At 43.3% G+C, this 18,487-nt stretch overlaps 1 protein-coding gene across 1 annotated transcript in view; it reads right to left on the bottom strand.

Annotated features, from left to right (window-relative positions):
* The window catches only part of MOCOS (molybdenum cofactor sulfurase), a 429,522-nt gene that overhangs the window by 81,874 nt on the left and 329,161 nt on the right, over positions 1-18,487 (bottom strand). The window contains exon 8 of the mRNA XM_040353488.1: positions 13,857-14,267. Coding sequence (XP_040209422.1) covers positions 13,857-14,267 — 411 coding nt within the window. The remainder of the gene's footprint in view (positions 1-13,856; positions 14,268-18,487) is intronic.

An 18,487-nucleotide genomic window follows, 5' to 3' on the forward strand; every position in this document is an offset into this window, starting at 1 on the left:
CCCTGGCCTTCGTAGAGCTATATAGCACCCGGACCCACAAGATGAAATTGGGTCCAAAACCAAATCAGCGAAGGACCTCCCACAGATAGACCTACTCCACCGAGTCGAATGCTTTTTCAGCATCTAGGGAGGCCACCACATCCAATATAGTGAGAGAATCAGTGGATGCCAGGACCGTATACAGCAGGGGTCTTCAAACTATGGCCCTCCAGTTGTTCAGGAACTACAATTCCCATCATGCCTAGTCATGTCTGTAAATGTCAGAGTTTTACAATGCCTCATGGGATGTGTAGTTCCGCAACAGCTGGAGGGCCGTAGTTTGAGGATCCCTGGTATACAGCCTCCGGAGATTGATATCTGTCCCGTTGCTGGGCATGAACCCTGTTTGGTCCTCATGAATTAGGGTGAGGATAACATCATTTATTCTACTGGCCAGTACCTGGGCAAGTATCTTTCCGTTCACATTAAGCAAGAATATGGTATGGGTCGGTAGGACGTGCACAGCTCTGGGTCCTTGTCTGGCTTAGGGATCACCACAATGATAGCCTTGGCCATGGAGGCAGGGAGAGCTTCTCCCTCCAAGGCCCGGGACACCATGTCATGTAGTTTAAGTAACAAATGTTCACCGTACTGTCTGTAAAAATTCCGTCGGTAACCCTTCTGTCCCAGGGGTCTTTCCCACCTGCAGTGTACTCAAAGCCTGCTGTATTTCCTTGAGTGTAATCGGGCCATCCAGTCTGTCCCTATCTGACTCGGTGAGTTTGGGAAAGGTAACTTGATCCAGATAGCTGTCTAGTTCTTCACCGGAGTACGTCACTCTGGAGGAGTACAGAGATTCGTAGCAAGAGGCAAATTGCGTATTAATGGCCTGTGGGTCCGTCACCCTCACCCCTTGGTCATCTCTGATGTGGGCTATGCTAGTAACCGACTGCTATTCCTTAGCTAGCCATGCTAAATGCAGTTGGTGCTTATTGGCCTTGGTAACGCTCAGAAGGACCACCTCCCGATAGGCAGCCTACATGTCTAGACAGGTGATCGGGTTTTTAGTAAGGACATTTTGAGACTTCAGAGGGGGAGCTCTTGACTCAGCCTCCTCTATAGTCACAGCAGCATCCCGACGGGCTTTAGATATGGAGGACTGGTAGCAGCCCCGGATATATGCCTTAAAGGCATCCCAGACCCCCCAGGAGAGGCCGTACGGTCGTTCAGCAGCCAGAATTCAGGGATAAGGCTGCCCATTTCACAGTCAATAGTAGGGTCTGAGATCCAGTATCGGGAGAGTCTCCACACCCTCCCAGAAGGTGGGGTCAGCGTCTGCAGGCAACAGAGCAAGGGAGCATGGTCCGAGATGACTCATGGGAGGATCTCAACCCCACTCACCCTCGACAGAAGACCAGGGCTGGCATAAATCAGGTCTATCCGCAAGAGGGTGTGGTATGAGGCCGAGTGACAGGTAAAGGCACGCTCATCAGGGTGCTTCCACCGCCAGACATCCGTCAAACCATACAGGAAGGCCCAACTGGACAAGGGAGATCCCACAACAGTGCTCGCTGCTAGCTTGTCTAGAGAAGGACTCAGAAGCATGTTAAAGCTATAATATAATAATGTTATCCGTTGCATAAGTGGACAGAATGGGAACCAGTGTTTTTAGTAATGCGGTTGTAGCCGGTGGAGGAATATATATACCAACTATCAACATTTCAAGTGTATCAATTATAGCATGCAGGAGCACGTACCTACCCCCTGAGTCAAGATTCACATCCAAGAATTCAAAGGTTAGGGACCTATGTATCAGGATACTGACTCCCCTGGCATAGCTAGAGTAAGCAGCATGATAGCAATGCCCCACCCATGTTTTTTTGAGGCTCATGGTCTTGCTGCCCACCAAGTGGGTCTCCTGCAAGATGCATACACGTGGATTATGCTGTTTAAGAAAGACCATGTCGAGAGAGTGTTTAATTTTGTCATCTCACACCCCAGTCCGCCAACCAACCAACCCCTAGGTACAACATGCATCGTCAAAAAAGAGGAACCACTGCAATTGCCAAACTGGAACAAAAAAAAGGAGAAAGAGAAAAAAAAGGCACATAACTGAACCCCCCCCCCCCTACCCCGCACACCCAGTGAACACAAAAACATGGAGTGATTGATCGGTGGAAGATATTCAATAATGAGTGAATCTTTGAGATTTTCCTCCCTTTCTGTGCATATAAATGAATATAGCAATAATATATGGATTCTGTTGTATGTGGCTATTGAATTTGCGATCTAGGTCTACTATAAATACGTAGCATATTGTGGTGCCTGTTTACTTCACATAACAGATCCCATACACTAAAGATAAATGTCATTATTGAAGTTGAAATATGTTCCAGCTATGTAAAGTAATATGCTCTATTGATCTTGCGCCTTTTTTCTTTGTACATCAGTACTGCTTGGGTCAAAAAAGGGAGAATTGATCTCTTAAAAGCCTGTCCTAAAAAAATGTTTTAGTGCAAATAAAAAGTGTAGTGTACAACGTTGTTGATGTTTGTTGCTTTTTTTTCCAAATAGTTTGGATATAAAAGATTTGTTTTGAATCCTAACTACAATATCAGAAAAAGAATTTGATTCTTCTGTAATAGCAATATGGTGTGTTTTCCGATTGACTGATGAACTCTATAAGAATGCTTGGTGTAGGGTTAAAAAGCATGGGGGAGGGTCTGAATTTAATACATGTGGCTATTTTTCTGTAAGACAGACTATTTTTTGTAAAAAAAAGGCCTCTGTATAGTAATTGACTTATATACCTGTTAGATAAACAAATATTGGGGTAGATTTACTAAAGCTGGTGCACTCAGAATCTGAAGCAGCTGTGCATGGTAGCCAATCAGCTGGAAGAAGATTGGTTTCTATGCAGAAGTGAGCCTGATTTGCACTCTCCAGCGTTCGTAAATAAACCCCACAGAACCTGCAATGTCTTCTGAAAGCAATAATGAATGCATAGAAAATGGGGTGTTTCTTCTTGACATTAAAGCGGAGCTCCACCCAAAAGTAGAAGCTCTGCTTGTTTACCTGTCCCCCCCCCTTGCTGCCATATTTGGCACCTTTTGGTGTGGGAGAGGGGTGTGAGTACCTGTTTTTGACAGGTACCCGTCCCCCCCCTCCACAAATTCGGGCCCCCTCCTCGTTCCCCCACCCCCGGACCATTCAGGAAGCGCAGTGCGTTTTGTGCATTCGCGGTAGGGGACCAGCTGTGAAGCCGCAAAGCTTCACTGCCAGTTTCCCTTACAAGCAATGGTGGTGATAGCACCCGAGAGCCAACTGAAAATCGGCTGGGGTGCCGACACGCGGGACCCCTGGAGAGGTAAGTGTCTTAATATTAAAAGTCAGCAGCTATACTATTTGTAGATGACTTTTCATTTTTGGAGGGGGCCCTGGAGCTCTGCTTTAATACAACATAAAAGAGTCAGTATTGATATTTTCTGCGTATCAGAAACAAAATCACTTTCTGGGGGTAAGCAGGAATTTTGGAGCACACAGAGACCAATCAGGCCTGTTTTTTTTTAAGTTTCATATTTCTGTAAAGTAAATTTTTGCTTGATCCAACCTCACTCATGAAACAAACCAAACTATTTCCTTTCCTATTGGACCCTTTTGGGGTGACATGCTAAAGGAAAAAAGGGTGTTAACTCTGCTAAGGAATTTTTACTTTGAAGGCTAATGCCGCGTACACACGGTCGTTTTTTGTGATGAAAAAAAACGACATTTTTGAAAACGTCATTTAAAATGACCGTGTGCGGGGAAAACGTTGTTTTATGTCTTCTGAAAAACGACCAAAAAAAAATCCGAGCATGCTTCAATTTTTTATGTCGTTTTTCAAAACGTCGTTTTTTGTGTCATAAAAAATCACTGTGTGTAGCTAAAACGACGTTTAAAACAACGGGCTAGATTCAAGTACAATTGCACATTTTTTACGGAGGCGCAGGGCAACGTTTTTGCCCTGCGCCCCCGCAAATTTACTGCGCTGCCCTTGATTCACGGAGCAGTAAGCGCGCGCAATTTAAATGATCCCGTGAGGGATTTAAATTAGGCGCGTTCCCGCGCCGATCGTAGAGCGCATGCTCTGTCGGGAAACTTTCCCGACGTGCATTGCGGCAAATGACGTCGCAAGGACGTCATTTGCTTCAAAGTGAACGTGAATGGCATCCAGCGCCATTCACGAATCACTTACGCAAACTACGTAAATTTGAAATTTCGTGACGCGGGAACGACGGGTATACGTAACATTGGCTGCCCCTGCTAATAGCAGGGGCAGCCTTACGCGAAAGACGCCGTACGGAAACGACGTAAACTGCGTACGCAGGGCTCGCGCAACGTTGTGAATCGGCGTTAGTATGCAATTTGCATACTATAAGCTGATCACAACGGGAACGCCACCTAGCGGCCATCGCAAGAATGTAGCCTAAGATATGCGGGCATAAGAGCCTTATGCCACGCATATCTTAGGCTGCAGTCGGCGTAACGAGGTTCCTGAATCAGGAGCATTCGTTACGCCGGGGGAAGTAAGCAATTGCGCTGTGTAACTATGGTTACACAGGCGCAATTGCTTCCTGAATCCAGGCCAACGTTTTTAAACCCGCGCATGCTCATAAGCAAGTTATGAAGCGAGCTTGGATGGAACAGAGTGCCGCTGTACGTGCTGAACGTAACCACGCTTTGCTAGAGCATTTTGAAAAAACGATGGTGTGTAGGCAACATAATTTTTTTAAATAAAGTTTGAAAAACATCGTTTTTTTCATGAGAAAAAATGACATTTTTTTTCATCACAAAAAACATCCGTGTGTACGCGGCATTAGAGAATATTCCCTTGCAAAGTATACAGCCTATTTGCTTTTAGTAAATAAATCAGTAAAATGAGGCAGGGCACAAACCACTAAAAGATCAAACATTTCCATCTTGTGTAAATCTGATCTCTGAAAAATCCCTGATTGTGTTCAGCTCTGATTATACAGCAACAAATGTTGGGCGACTGCAGCAAAACATGATTGCCAATATAGATCACGCAGAGAATGTTAAGAAAAAAAAGAGCGTGATTAACACATTTGTGTTTGTAACAGATGAAATTAGACAATAGTAGATGACCCCTTCCTCTGAACTATGGGTTACCTGGTGTTTTTATGAGTGAAATCAATCTCAAATTACCAAATGCTCATCTACAGGTCTATGTCTGGAAAATATATAATGGTACCAATTCATTTTTCTGTCATTTGTTCAAGCCACTAGCAAGGAAATTGTTCAAATACTTTAAAGATGCACTTGTGTCCATGGCCATTTATCATTTATTATTGCTATTCACTTTCACAGTGTTCGTTTTAGAATATGATCTGTTATTTGGAAAACGATCTTTTATATTTGGGTGATTTGTCGCTGCCCCGGTATTGCCCTCAATTTCCAATTTACTGGAAGAGTGTGACCTGAACTAGTAGGTTGTGTGGAGAATGCTCCACGGTTATTGACATTCATTTATTCAATCCACACAGCTGTGCTGGGTACTATTTGATGCCAGGTCAGTGTGCAGGCCATACACCTATTTCATCATGCATTATTCAGCCAAGTCACCGCTAAGGTGCGCATATTATTAACTTGGCAAAAAAAAAAAGCAATTAATATCTTCAAAGAAAAGCATTTCAAATAGTTCAACAGTATTTAAATGTCATATTTCTGCTGCAAATATATTTTTAATGATAACATTTCTTTGTAATGTAAATCTGACTCCTCTTCTCAATTATAACATGTTAATCAAGTTATTGCTCAATTACTAAATGGGCATCAGTAGTTGCAGAGTGGAATATCACTTGGTTTATTATTCATTAAATATATTGAATAATTGGTACTGCAAAGAAAATTAGTACAGCTGTGGAGATAATTCACCCTGACAACAAATGGTTGATATAACCACATTTATACAAAACTGGTAATTTAATGTAGGTAGCAAGAAGTAACATCTTTATTATTTTCCTCTAACAATGTGTTATGTTGTATTTAACACTTTCTTTAACAGTCAGAGGATTTATGATGGTTCAGATGATATTATTGCTTGTTTAAGTCATCTGCTTCATGAGTATGTACATGTAGCGCCTGGCTATTTTCAGAGCCTTGGTATTGTAAATTTAGAGGGAGTTCAGAGAGGTAGTTGGCTCTGAACCTGTTTATTTGGTTAAATTGAGGGCCTCTGCTTCAGTTTTGGCTGTACTGTGTGTGCATACTGTCGCTGTCTGGGGAGTGAGTCCCGCCCAAGGCCAACTGGTGGCACCATTAGGGTCAAGTGCAGTTGGATAGCTCTTCCCGGCAGCCAATTAGGAGGGTTGATCGCCTCACTATGCATGCTGGGAAGGGGTATTTAAAGGGCAGATGCTATTGGTTCGAGGTGGCTGTGTTCCCGCCCTTGAGCTGGGCAGTCGTCCCACCACCCCTGTGTGTGGCCCTCCTGGGCGGTGTGTGTGCCGCAGTGTTCCTGGCTCTGGGACCACATTGGTCCGGAGTGCACATTCATCTAGCTGGTGGATTTAGTGAGTCGACTGGGTCCCTAATTTGTCAGATGGTCCTGGGCTGTCCGTCCAATCGGAGGAGGCCGACTGATGAGGAACCTGTCTGGGAGATACCGAGCACGAGGCCGGTGTTTTTAGGAGAGGCCTGTCCATTCATTGGAGGACACTTTGGTTCTGAGAGGCTAGACGTAGGTCGCCTATCAGTTGCTGATTTAACTAAAAGCTATTTGAAGGAGAACAGGGTGCTGAATCCAGTCAAGAAGGATTTTGGACCGCAAATGTCTCAAATCTTCAGGAGGGTCTGTGGCAGAGACACTCTGGCTGCCAGGCTGGTGAGAGAGGCCTGTCCAGATGCACTATACCTACTCTGGCTAGAGTGGCGAAGTAAAGTTGTCGTTGGAAGCAGGACTGTTTCCATATCCAGTTACACCTGAATTTGCAGTTTTCTATTTTGCTATTCCTTCACCCCCCTACTATTTATCGTTTTTACCTGGCTGGGTAAAAAAAGCACAGAAAAGACATTGGGCCAGATTCTCAAAAGAATTATGCCGGTGTATCTACAGATACACCGGCGTAATTCGAAAATCCCGCTGGCGTATCATTGTTTTGTATTCTCAAAACAAGATACGCCAGAATTAGGCTAGGATCCGACTGGTGTAAGTCACTTACACCGTCGGATCCTAAATGCAATACTACGCTGGCCGCTAGGTGGCTTTTACGTCGATTTCAGGGTTGCATATGCAAATGAGCCCGATACGCCGATTCCCGTACGATTTTGCGCCGCCTCGTCGTCGTTTACGTAGTTTCCGTAAGCGTAAGGTTACCCCTGCTATATGAGGGGTAACCTTACGTCAGTCCGCCGTATGCCATGTTAAGTATGGCGTCGTGTCAGCGTCGTCTACGTCGTTTTACTAAGTCGTTCGCGAATAGGACTTTATGTCAATGACGCTCACGTCGGCTTCATTGACGTTTTCTGTCGTGAGCTGGAGCATGCGCACTGGGCTATTTTTACGGCCGGCGCATGCGCAGTTTGATTGGCGCGGGGGCGCGCTTAATTTAAATACAAGCTGCCCCCTTTGAATTACGCGGCCATACGCCGGGCCATTTACACTACGCCGCTGCAAATTACGGAGCAAGTGCTTAGAGAATACGGCACTTGCTCCAGTAAGTTGTGGCAGCGTAGTGTAAATGGCTTACACCAGGGCTCAAAATTTCAAGTCCTAAGCCACTAGCCAGGCCTTAAGAGTTACTCGCCACCAGTTGCCCCACCCAACACCTCCCCTGCCCCACCCCTAAGTCCGCCCCTAAACACGTCCTTGTACATTATCTCATGAAATTACACTGTTAAATATTTTAAGCAGAATTAAGTTCCAAAAATAAATATTAACAATAGTAACATAAAGCATATCAGTACCCATCTGTGCAGCCTCAGTGTGCCCGTGAACGCAGCCTTACAGTGCCCCATCAATGCAGCCTTACAGTGCCCCATCACTTGCAGCCTTACAGTGCCCCATCACTTGCAGCCTTACAGTGCCCCTATCACTTGCCGCATTACTGTGCCCCATCAATTGCCGCATTACTGTGCCCCATCAATTGCCTCTCAGCACAAATCCCCCCCAATATTCCCCCTCTTAAAAATCTTCACCCCCATATGCCACCTTCCAGTACAAATACCCCCTCTCAGCACATTACTTCCCCTCCATTTCCCCCTACCAGCACAAGTCATCACCCTCATATACCCCCTTTCAGCACAAATCCCCCTTCTCAGTAAAAAAATGCCCCCCATATCCCAGTATAAATCCCCCACAAACCCCTCCTTATACAAATTATTTTACCCCCCAAATCCCCCCTCTCAGCACAAATCATCCCCCATCTCCCTGCACAGATCCCCCCTCTCAGCCCAAATCATCCCCCCCATCTCCATGTACAAATCCCCCCTCTCAGCCCAAATCATCCCCCCCATCTCCATGTACAGATTTCCCCTCAGCATAAATCATCCCCATCTCCATGTACAAATCCCCCCTCAGCATAAATCATCCCCCGACTCCCCCTCCCTGCACAAATCCCCCCTCAGCATAAATCATCCCCCATCTCCCCCTCCCTGCATAGACCCTCCCTCTCAGCACAAATAATCCCCACATCTCCCCTCTTTCAGTATTAAACCCCTCTTCTTGCCCAAATTCTCTTATTTACCCAACCAGCCACCCTCAGCAGAAGACTTACCGGTTATCAGAGACCGGGTCCTCAGTGATTGATGGCTGACACTTTAGCAGCTCCCATCTGTCCCAGCCGGCTACCTGCATGTTAGCAGTGTCAGAGCGCCGGGTGATCTCCTTCGAGTGTGTGTCGGCATTTTCTGACATCTCCTGCGGGGTGTCCCCGGGTCTCCAGCGCAGTGATGGCTGATACATTAGCAGCTCCTATCTGTCCCAGCCAGCAGCATGTCAGCCGTGTCAGGGCGCCAGGAGATCTCCTTCCCAGGTTCCTTCTCCCGTCCCATCAGAAGACACGCCAAAGCAGAGAAGGAACCTGGGAAGGAGATCTCCTGGCGCCCTGACACGGCTGACATGCGGCTGGCTGGGACAGATAGGAGCTGCTAATGTATCAGCCATCACTGCGCTGGAGACCCGGGGACACCCCGCAGGAGATGTTGGCAAACACACACTCGAAGGAGATCTCCCGGCGCTCTGACACTAACATGCAGGTAGCCGGCTGGGACAGATGGGAGCTGCAAAAGTGTCAGCCATCGCGATCGCTGCGCTGGGGACCCCCTGCAGGAGATGTCGGCAAATGCCGACACGCACTGTAGTAGCCCACTCGCTATCACCCGAGACTGAAGCCCCGCTCTTGCCCATGCAGTCCCGGCCCCTGGTGTCACCCCTTTGGCGGGTGTCACCCCCATAGCAACGCCGCTGCAAACCCCTCTCCATGACACACAGCGGAAGATGCCCGCTGTGTGTGATACAAGAGGGGGAGAAGGAGAGAGCTGCAGCCTTGGCTCAAAGCGGTGCCAGGGCAGTCCAGTCCTGCCGTTCTCTGTGTCCTTCGGCTGACAGAACTGTCAGCCTGGTTCACCCCAGCTCCTCACTCGCCCTGGAATAAATTTCACTCGCAAAATGCGAGCAAAAGAGTGAAATTTTGAGGGCTGGCTTACACTATGCCGTCGCGGATTCTATGTGAATCTGGCACATTGACTTTACTGCAGCTCTCATCCAGTACCCTAGATGGTGGAGATACAGAGGTAACATGCCGCCCAAATCAAACCAGCAGCTCCTTCGGGGGTAGTGCTACATACATAATAATGTGAATTTGCCCTGTTTAAACAGTAGTTTGTTTGTCAAGATATACTAGGGTCAATTAAAGCTGAACTTCAGCCTTACATTTAGTCTTGCACAGTTGTACAGCTGCCTCACCTGTACTGAAATTACTTACTCTAATTTTATGCACTCTATGAGTTTCTTACAGTATGAATTAGGAGACACCCAACATCATCTAGCTTTTCAGTTTCATCGGTCCAAACCGACCGTGTGTGGGCCCCATCAGTCTGTTATCCTTCGGTCCAGAAATTTAGAACTTGCTTTAAAATTGAACTGATGGACTGGTAACCGATAGGTCAAAACCGATGGTTAGTATGCAAAAGCATCGGTTCCAAACCCAGGCATGCTCAGAATCAAGTCGACGCATGCTTGGAAGCATTGAACTTCATTTTTCTCAGCACAACGTTTTTTAAGTCACCGCGTTGGGCTCGATCGGTTTTTGAACTGATGGTGTGTAGGCACATCAGACCATCAGTCAGCTTCATCGGTCCGAACTTCAGTCCGTTTTCATCAGTTTGGACAGTGTGTACAGGACCTTAGGGTTTGGAATTATGTGTCCGGGTTTCAGTCTGCCTGAAACCCGGACACAATATTTAGACTGGGCTGTGGCTCCCCAAGTAACTGAGATAGTAACACAAAAATCTGTTGCCATCCGGGAGCTGTGATCCACTGTCTGGGGGCAGGTTTTGCATCAATGGGGCATTTGGGGGGATGATGTCAGCAAAGGCAGTTTGTGGCCACATACACTGTGTACCACAGCACGCTGCATTACCAATCTCCTTGAGGCACCGAAACATGTCCCATGTCTTTTATAATCCTATAGGGTTATACTATGAAAAAAAATTACTCTGTGCCAATAAGTGTTTGGCTTGAAGAAAAGGGAAAAGGTGGCAACCATACTTACTGTACCTTCCCAGCTCTTTTCATTCATTAGATTTCAATTCTTCCCATCTTAGAGCATCAACATCACCTGTGGGCGTTGACCCCCGATGTTAACCCCTTCCGTGCCAGTGTCATTATTCTGTGACAGTGCATTTTATTTAGCACTGATCACTGTATTGGTGTCACTGGTCCCCGAAAAGTGTCACTTCGTGTCCAATTTGTCCGCCGCAAAGTCGCAGCCCCACTAAAAATTTATGATCGCCGCCATTACTAATAAAAACAATAAACAAAAATAAAAAGTCCTTAAACCTATCCCATAGTTATAGACGCTATAATGTTTGGACAAACCAATCAATATACACTTATTGGGATTTTTTACCAAAATGATGTAGCAGAATACATATTGGCTTAAATTGATGAAGAAATTAGATTTTTTTTATATTGGGTATGTTTTTTTTTGCAGAAAATAAAAAATATTGTTTTTTATTCCAAATTGTCATTCTTTTTTTATTTACAGCGCAAACAAAACCCAGCAGAGGTGATCAAATACCACCAAACGTAAGCTCTATTTGTGGGAAAATAAAGAACATCAACTTTATTTGGGTACAGCATCACACGGCTGCACAATTGTCAGTTAAAGCAACGCAGTGCCATATTGCAAAAAATGGCCAGGTCAGAAAGTGGGTAAAACCTTCCGGAGCTGAATGGTTAATAAGGGAATGTGCAAAATGCTGTGATCTAAAACAACCAATCATAATTTTTTTTTTCTCTACTCATTATTTTTTTTTTTTTTATTTATGATGTTTAAAGACGCAAACTAAACTAACACCCCTGGCAATCCACAGCACACTGACAAGTTGTGGTTTTACATTACTTGGACTAAAGGATGGCATAGTATGTATTTCTTTAAAATCCCTTTAATCTTTGGTAAACAGCACATTTGATACAGACAGAAGCCCATCCTGAACACCAAATTGAATGCAAACCCTTAGGGAGACTGAATGCGAAGATAAAACATTTCTGAGACAAGTGAAACCATGTAGGTCAGAATATACAGGTTTGAAGCAGTGTAAGTAACAGGACTGAAACGGGGTAGCTGAGTATCTACCTAGGGGTAAGTCAATTTAGGGCTGGGGTGTCCTGGAAGGTGACAACTTGCCAGGCTGCTGGTCAGGCTTCCCAACGGGCAGTGTGTGTGTGTGTGTGCCTAGTGGTCAGTACCATGGGAGCAGAAGTGCAGGATGTGGGCAGGGCCTGGCACCTGGTTTGTGCAGACATTGGCACTTGAGTGAGAGGGTGGGTCCTGGATTTAAAGGGACAGGGGCTAAGAAAAGAATGGTAATGCAATGAAAGGAAAAGGGGAGAGACATTGCATAATCCCGTAACAAGGAACCCATTTATTGATTAGAACACATTAAAAAACTCACAATTGCAACAAATCTGCAATCATTGACATCTACGAGTGCCGAGCTCGTCTGCCTGCCGTCAGATGGTGCTTGGACTAATGCTCCAATCCCGACGCGTATCGTCACGTCACGTGACTTCATCATTTATTCATGGGTCATGTGATGACCATAAAATGTCCATCCACAAATGGAAGCCTCCACAAGGAGATTAGAAGCCAAATCCAGCAGGAGCCACATAGTATAAAACGGTATAAAAGAGAAAAGAGGCATCTCTAAAGCCCCATACACACTATCAGTTTTCCTGCAGGTTTTTCTCTTCAGGTTTACCAAAACCATGTAGTGCAAGGGCCTGCCTGATTGCATACAAATTGAAACTCTTAAAGTGGTGGTTCACCCACACTAACAACATTTTAGCATTAAATTAGGCATGGTAGCGCGAGCTACAGTAGGCCTGTATAGATTTTTTTAGCCCGGTACTCACTGTGCAATCCTATATAGAAGATTCCGACTCCCCGCGGGGAATGGGCGTTCCTATCAAGAGGAAGGATGATTGACGGCCGGCTATGGCACGTCACGCTCCCCGAAGATAGCCGGAACAGGTCTCGGCTCTTCACGGCGCTATACGGCGCCTGCGCACAACTATGCGCAGGCGCCGTGAAGCGCCAAGTCCTATTTCGGCTATTTCCGGAGAAGCGTGACGTGCCATAGCCGGCCGTCAATCATCCTCCCTCTTGATAGGAACGCCCATTCCCCGCGGGGAGTCGGAATCTTCTATATAGGATTGCACAGTGAGTACAGGGCTAAAAAAATCAATACGGGCATACTGTAGCTCGCGCTACTATGCCTAATTTAATGCTATAAAAAAAAAAATGTATTAGGGTGAACCACCGCTTTAAGGTTTGACCTCATATTAGATGGTTTTGGTAAACCTGAAGAGAAAAACCTGCAGGAAAACTGATAGTGTGTATGGGGCTTTAGTGTAGCAATATGGTTACATTTAATGAAGGTACAACATTTAGCAACTCACATGGTTGATGATTAAAACAGGCACATCTAAGTATGCAGGAATCCGGGGTAAAGCGGTCCACATATACCATCCTCCGTACCGCCGGCTCTCACCGCCAGTCTGCAATTGTGATTGGGAAGACTACCCTGCAGTAGTGCAATCTGAAAGTGAGGCTTGAACTCATGGAGCGCAGCGTAGAAGGGATGACATCAATGGCGGGGACTCGGGGAGGAGGATGGTCTATGTGGACAGCTTTACCCCAGATCCCTGCATACTTAGGTGTGCCTCTTTTAATCATCAACCATGTGAGTTGCTAAATGTTGCACCTTCATTAAATGTAACCATATTGCTACAATTGGAGGTGCCTCTCTTCTCTTTTATACTACTCATATCAAGACATCACTTGTATATCAAGTCAAAATGTATTTAAAAATGTTACTTGTCTTGCAAAATGTTCTCAAACGAAGTTACTCTCAAACCAAGGTTTTACTGTATACTAATATACAGTGTAGGTGTATGTCAGACAAAAAGATGGCTAATGATTCAAGGGTATGCTTTTTCCCTTTAAAAATATTTAGAAGCAGTTGGGCACAGGTTTAACTGCCTTTTAAAAATACCAATTAATTTATTGGATCAAGCCATTGTGATAAGTATACACATTATTATATTCATTTATAAGTACATGTTAATAATACCACTACATACAGTGTCTTACCTGGAATGCTGCACAAGATTTGATTGGATAAAGGTAGATATGACTGAGTGTGATTGGCCTGTCCTTGTTAGATACATTTCCTCTTCCTTTACAAGCACAAATATGCTCTGCTTCAGAAAATCTGGAAAAAGTAGGATTTGTGGGGACAATCACATCTTCTGAGATTTTGTCATTGATACTGCTGCCTTGTTCTGAATTGCTTTCTGTTTGAGACTGGTTGATTTTGGCAATCTTTTCAACATCATATATTTGGGCAGTGCAATATGATGATCTTTTAATGAATGTGTATACTATAAACTTTAAAAATACTTGAGCATCTTCAAATGTAGACATAAAACCAAATGATATTCTGATTGAGCCTGTTGGTTGGCCATTAACGATGTCCATGTTATCACCGCATATATGTCCAGCCTTTGTGGGGAAAAAATAGCAAAATATTATTACATTTATATAGTTAAGTATTCTTTTTTTTTTTGTTTACAAACTTTTTTATTTGGTACAAAATGGTGGTACAAAAAGCAAAATGGCATACAAAAAAAGAGTACACATAAGAAAATGTCCAGGAGTAAAAAAATAGACAATAGTAAACTATACAAATCTTATGTAACATTAATAAAACATAGTTCTAAAGAGTAGAGAATTAAGATGAGGGTCAAAAAGTAGATATAAAACCATAAGTGTTATTAGGATAAACAGATCAGCAAAAGGAATTATGCGATTTAGATGGGATTAAAGAAAGTAGCAGAATGTTCAAACCATGGGTCCCATTTTTTATTATATATATGGATCGAATTTTGAACAATGTGATAGATTTTTTCCATAAGGTTTATATTGTTAATTCTCGTTTTCAATTGATCTAATGGAACTGTTGGGGATTTCCAGTGAAAAGCAAACAGCCAGTGGATCGCAACACAGATTGTGTGGATTAGTCTCATGTGCTGTATGGGGAGGCCTATAATAGGGGAGAACAGAAGACAGTTCTGAACTGTCAGTTTGACATTGTAGTTTGAAATCTTAGAGGCAAATTTCTCAAGTTGTTTCCATATATATGTGATTCTATCACAGTCCCAGAAAGTGTGTGAGAATGAACCAATGGAGTTGCAGTTTCTGAAGCATAGTTATGAAACGGTCGGAAATATTACATGTAGTTTAACTGGGGTATAGTACCATCTGGTGAATAGTTTCAGTGCAGTTTCCTTAATAGCAATTGATCTAGTGCATTTGTGAAGGTTGTTGATAGATTCTTCCCAGTCATCTGGGGAATAAGAGAAGGATATCTCCTGTTCCCATTTCTGCATGTAAGAAAGTTTTGGAGAATCTGTGTTATTAATGAGATTGGGGTACACCTCAGAAATAAAGCCACGTTTTCTAGGGGATTTCAGAAAAAGTTTTTCAAAAAAGGAAGGTGGGTTTGTGTCTGTAGTCTGAAAGTATGTGTTAAAGAAGTGTCTAATCTGTAGAAAGTTGTGAAATTCTGTGTTGGGAATTTGATATTTCGATTTCAACGAGGAAAAGGGAATGAAGTTATTGTTTTCTAGAAAGTTGAATAGGGAAGTCTGATTATTACTGATCCACCAAGAAAAGTCTCCCAAGCCCTTGGTGTATTGATGAAATTTCGGGTCACCAATGAAGGATGCATGTGGGGGAGATTTAGTGATGAGATGGTATTTTCCACTGTATAATTTCCATAATTGGTATGATTGTGACACTATATGGTTAAGGGATTCTATAGCGTGATTAGGAATTTTATTTCCCCAAAGGATGCCGGAAATAGAATAGGGAAGGATCGAATCTCTCTCGAATGCTACTCATGGGAGATTAGGGTTGGAAATGTGCCATTGTGCCATTTGAGACCATCTGCCGGCTAGGTAGTATAGCCAAAAATCCGGGAGGCCCAAACCCCCATCCTTATGGGATTTAAATAAAACAGACCTGGAAAGACGAGGGTGAGAGTCTGCCCAAATGTATTTATGAATATCAGACTGGAATTTTGTAATCAGAATTTTGTTGATTCTAATTGGAAGTGCTCGAAACATGTAAAGAAGTTTTGGCAATATTATCATTTTTACCGCTGTGATTCTACCAAGGAATGAGATGTTGAAGGGTTTCCACATTCTAATGCCCCGTACACACCATCACTTTATGTGATGAAAAAAAATTACGTTTTTAAAAACGTCACTTTAATTGACTGTGTGTGGGGGAAAACGTCGTTTTATGTCTTGTAAAAAACGACCAAAAAAAATTGAAGCATGCTTCAATTTTATGTGTCGTTTTTCAAAAGTGCACTTTTTACTTTGTAGCAAAAAACTTCGTTTTCTAAGACGTTTTTTCATCCACGCATGCCCAGAAGCTACTTATGAAGCAAGCTTCAATGGTAAAACGTGGTGGAACGTAACCTCACTTTGCAAGATCATTGTGAGAAAACGATGGTGTGTAGGCAACTTCGTCTTTGAAAATTGAAGTTTCAAAAACGTCGTTTTTTACTTCACAGAAAGTGTCGTTTTTTTTCATCACATAAAGTGATGGTGTGTACGCGGCATTAGAGTTGATCTCAGTTTCAGCAATAGCGAAGTATAATTCTTGGAAGCTATATCTTTAATATTGGGGGTAAGAAAGATGCCTAGATATGGCAGTGACTCCATTGACCATGAAAAGTTAAAAGAGGACCGCAATGATTCTAATTGAGCTGAAGGGATATTTATAGGCATCCCTATAGACTTGGATACATTAACTGAGAGACCTGATAGTGACGAAAATATATTAAGTGTTTGTAAGAGGTTGGGAAGAGCAATATTCGGTTGGGTGAGGAATAAAAGCATGTCATCTGCATACATACTTAACTTATATGTACCATTTTTTGTGGAATAGCCCTTAATGTCTGTGTGACTAAGAATTGCTGTAGCCAAGGGTTCTATCGCCAGCGCAAATAATAGCGGGGACATAGGGCATCCCTGTCGTGTCCCCCTGCCAAGTTTAAAGAATTCAGAGTTGCAGCCCGGGAGTCTTATTCTGGTGGCTGGATTATGATAAAGAGCATGGAAGGCATGTACAAACTCACCTTGAAAGCCATATTTTTTCAAGACTATGTCTAAAAAGGTCCAGGAAACACTATCAAAAGCCTTGTTAATATCAAGGCTTAACATTAAGAGTGGTTTAGAGTGTATATTTGCATCCTGAATGATGTTTGTAACTGACCGAATGTTATCCGTGATTTGTCTACCTTGGATAAAACCAGATTGATATGGGGAAATTAGAGTGGGGATTATAGCAGATAGTCGGTTTGCTAAGAGTCTACTAAAAATTTTAAGATCATTGTTAATGACTGAGATGGGTCTATAATTCTGGGGCAGTGTGTGGTCCTTGTTCGGTTTTGGAATGAGGGACATATTTGCAAGTAACATTTCCTCTGGGAATTGGTCTCCTTTCAGTATATTGTTGAATAGTTTGGAGAGGTGTGGTATAAGGAATTGGTGATATTGTTTATAATATAAGGAGGAGAAACCATCGGGGCCAGGGGCAGAGTTCTTTTTGAGTGAATTAATTATTTGAAGTAATTCCTCCTCCGTACAGGGTGCATTTAGTGATTCTATATTAGTTTTAGTTAATTTGGGGAAGGGGAGATTATCCAACCAATTAATGGAGGAGAGAGGGATTGAAGAGTTTGGTGCTGAAAGGAGGTCCGAATAAAAGTTTTTAAAGATAGAAAGAATCTCTTGTGGGTGAGTGATTAGTTGATTTGAGCTATTTTTAAGTTTATAAACGTGTGTGGGTTTAATTGTTTGATTGAGTTTCCTGGCGAACATTGTAGAATAAGAGTTACTAGATAAGAAATTTTTTGCCTTAGACCACCGAAGAGCTTTTTCTGCTCTAAAAGTGAGAAGAGAGTCCAGCTCTGTGCGTTTTTGTGATATCAATTTAAGGGTATCTGGATCGTGTAAACGTGTATGGTCTTTATATAAGTTTTGGAGATCTTTTGTAAGGGAGTGAATCTTTTCCCATTTACTTCTATTACATTGTGCAGCTCGCTTAATAAGGTGACCCCTCACTACTGCTTTGTGTGCCATCCACAGAGTGGAGGGAGAGATATCAGGGTTTGAGTTTAATATGAAATAATCCTTAATTTCAGACGCTATTTCTTGTTGATGAACAGGGTCCGAAAGTAAAGACTCATTCAATCTCTATGAGTAAGGGGTAGGGGTAAGGCCTATGAATTCTGTACTAAGAGTGACAATTTGGTGGTCTGACCAGGAGCAAGGGTGTATTGCGGCATCATGTGTGTTAGCTAGAATAATAGGGGTACAGAATATGTGGTCAATGCGAGAGTATGAGTCATGTGGGTGAGAGTAGAATGTATATTCACATGCACCTATGTTTAAAGCTCTCCAAGAGTCTATTAGCTGTAGATCGTTTAAATGTGTAATGGTTGTTTTAGATAGTGTTTTAGAACTCAAGTTTTGTTTGCTACGATCCAGATTCGGTTGCATGACCGAGTTAAAGTCACCACCTACTATGATATGTGAAGAGTGGAGTTGTTGCAATTTGTTAAAAAATTGGGTGAAAAATGAGGTCTGTGCATCATTAGGTGCATAAACATTAGCTACAGTAAGCTCTCTACCTGATAGGGTGCCTTT

This window comes from Rana temporaria, chromosome 5, assembly GCF_905171775.1.
Source record: "Rana temporaria chromosome 5, aRanTem1.1, whole genome shotgun sequence".
Classification (NCBI taxonomy): Eukaryota; Metazoa; Chordata; class Amphibia; order Anura; family Ranidae; genus Rana; species Rana temporaria.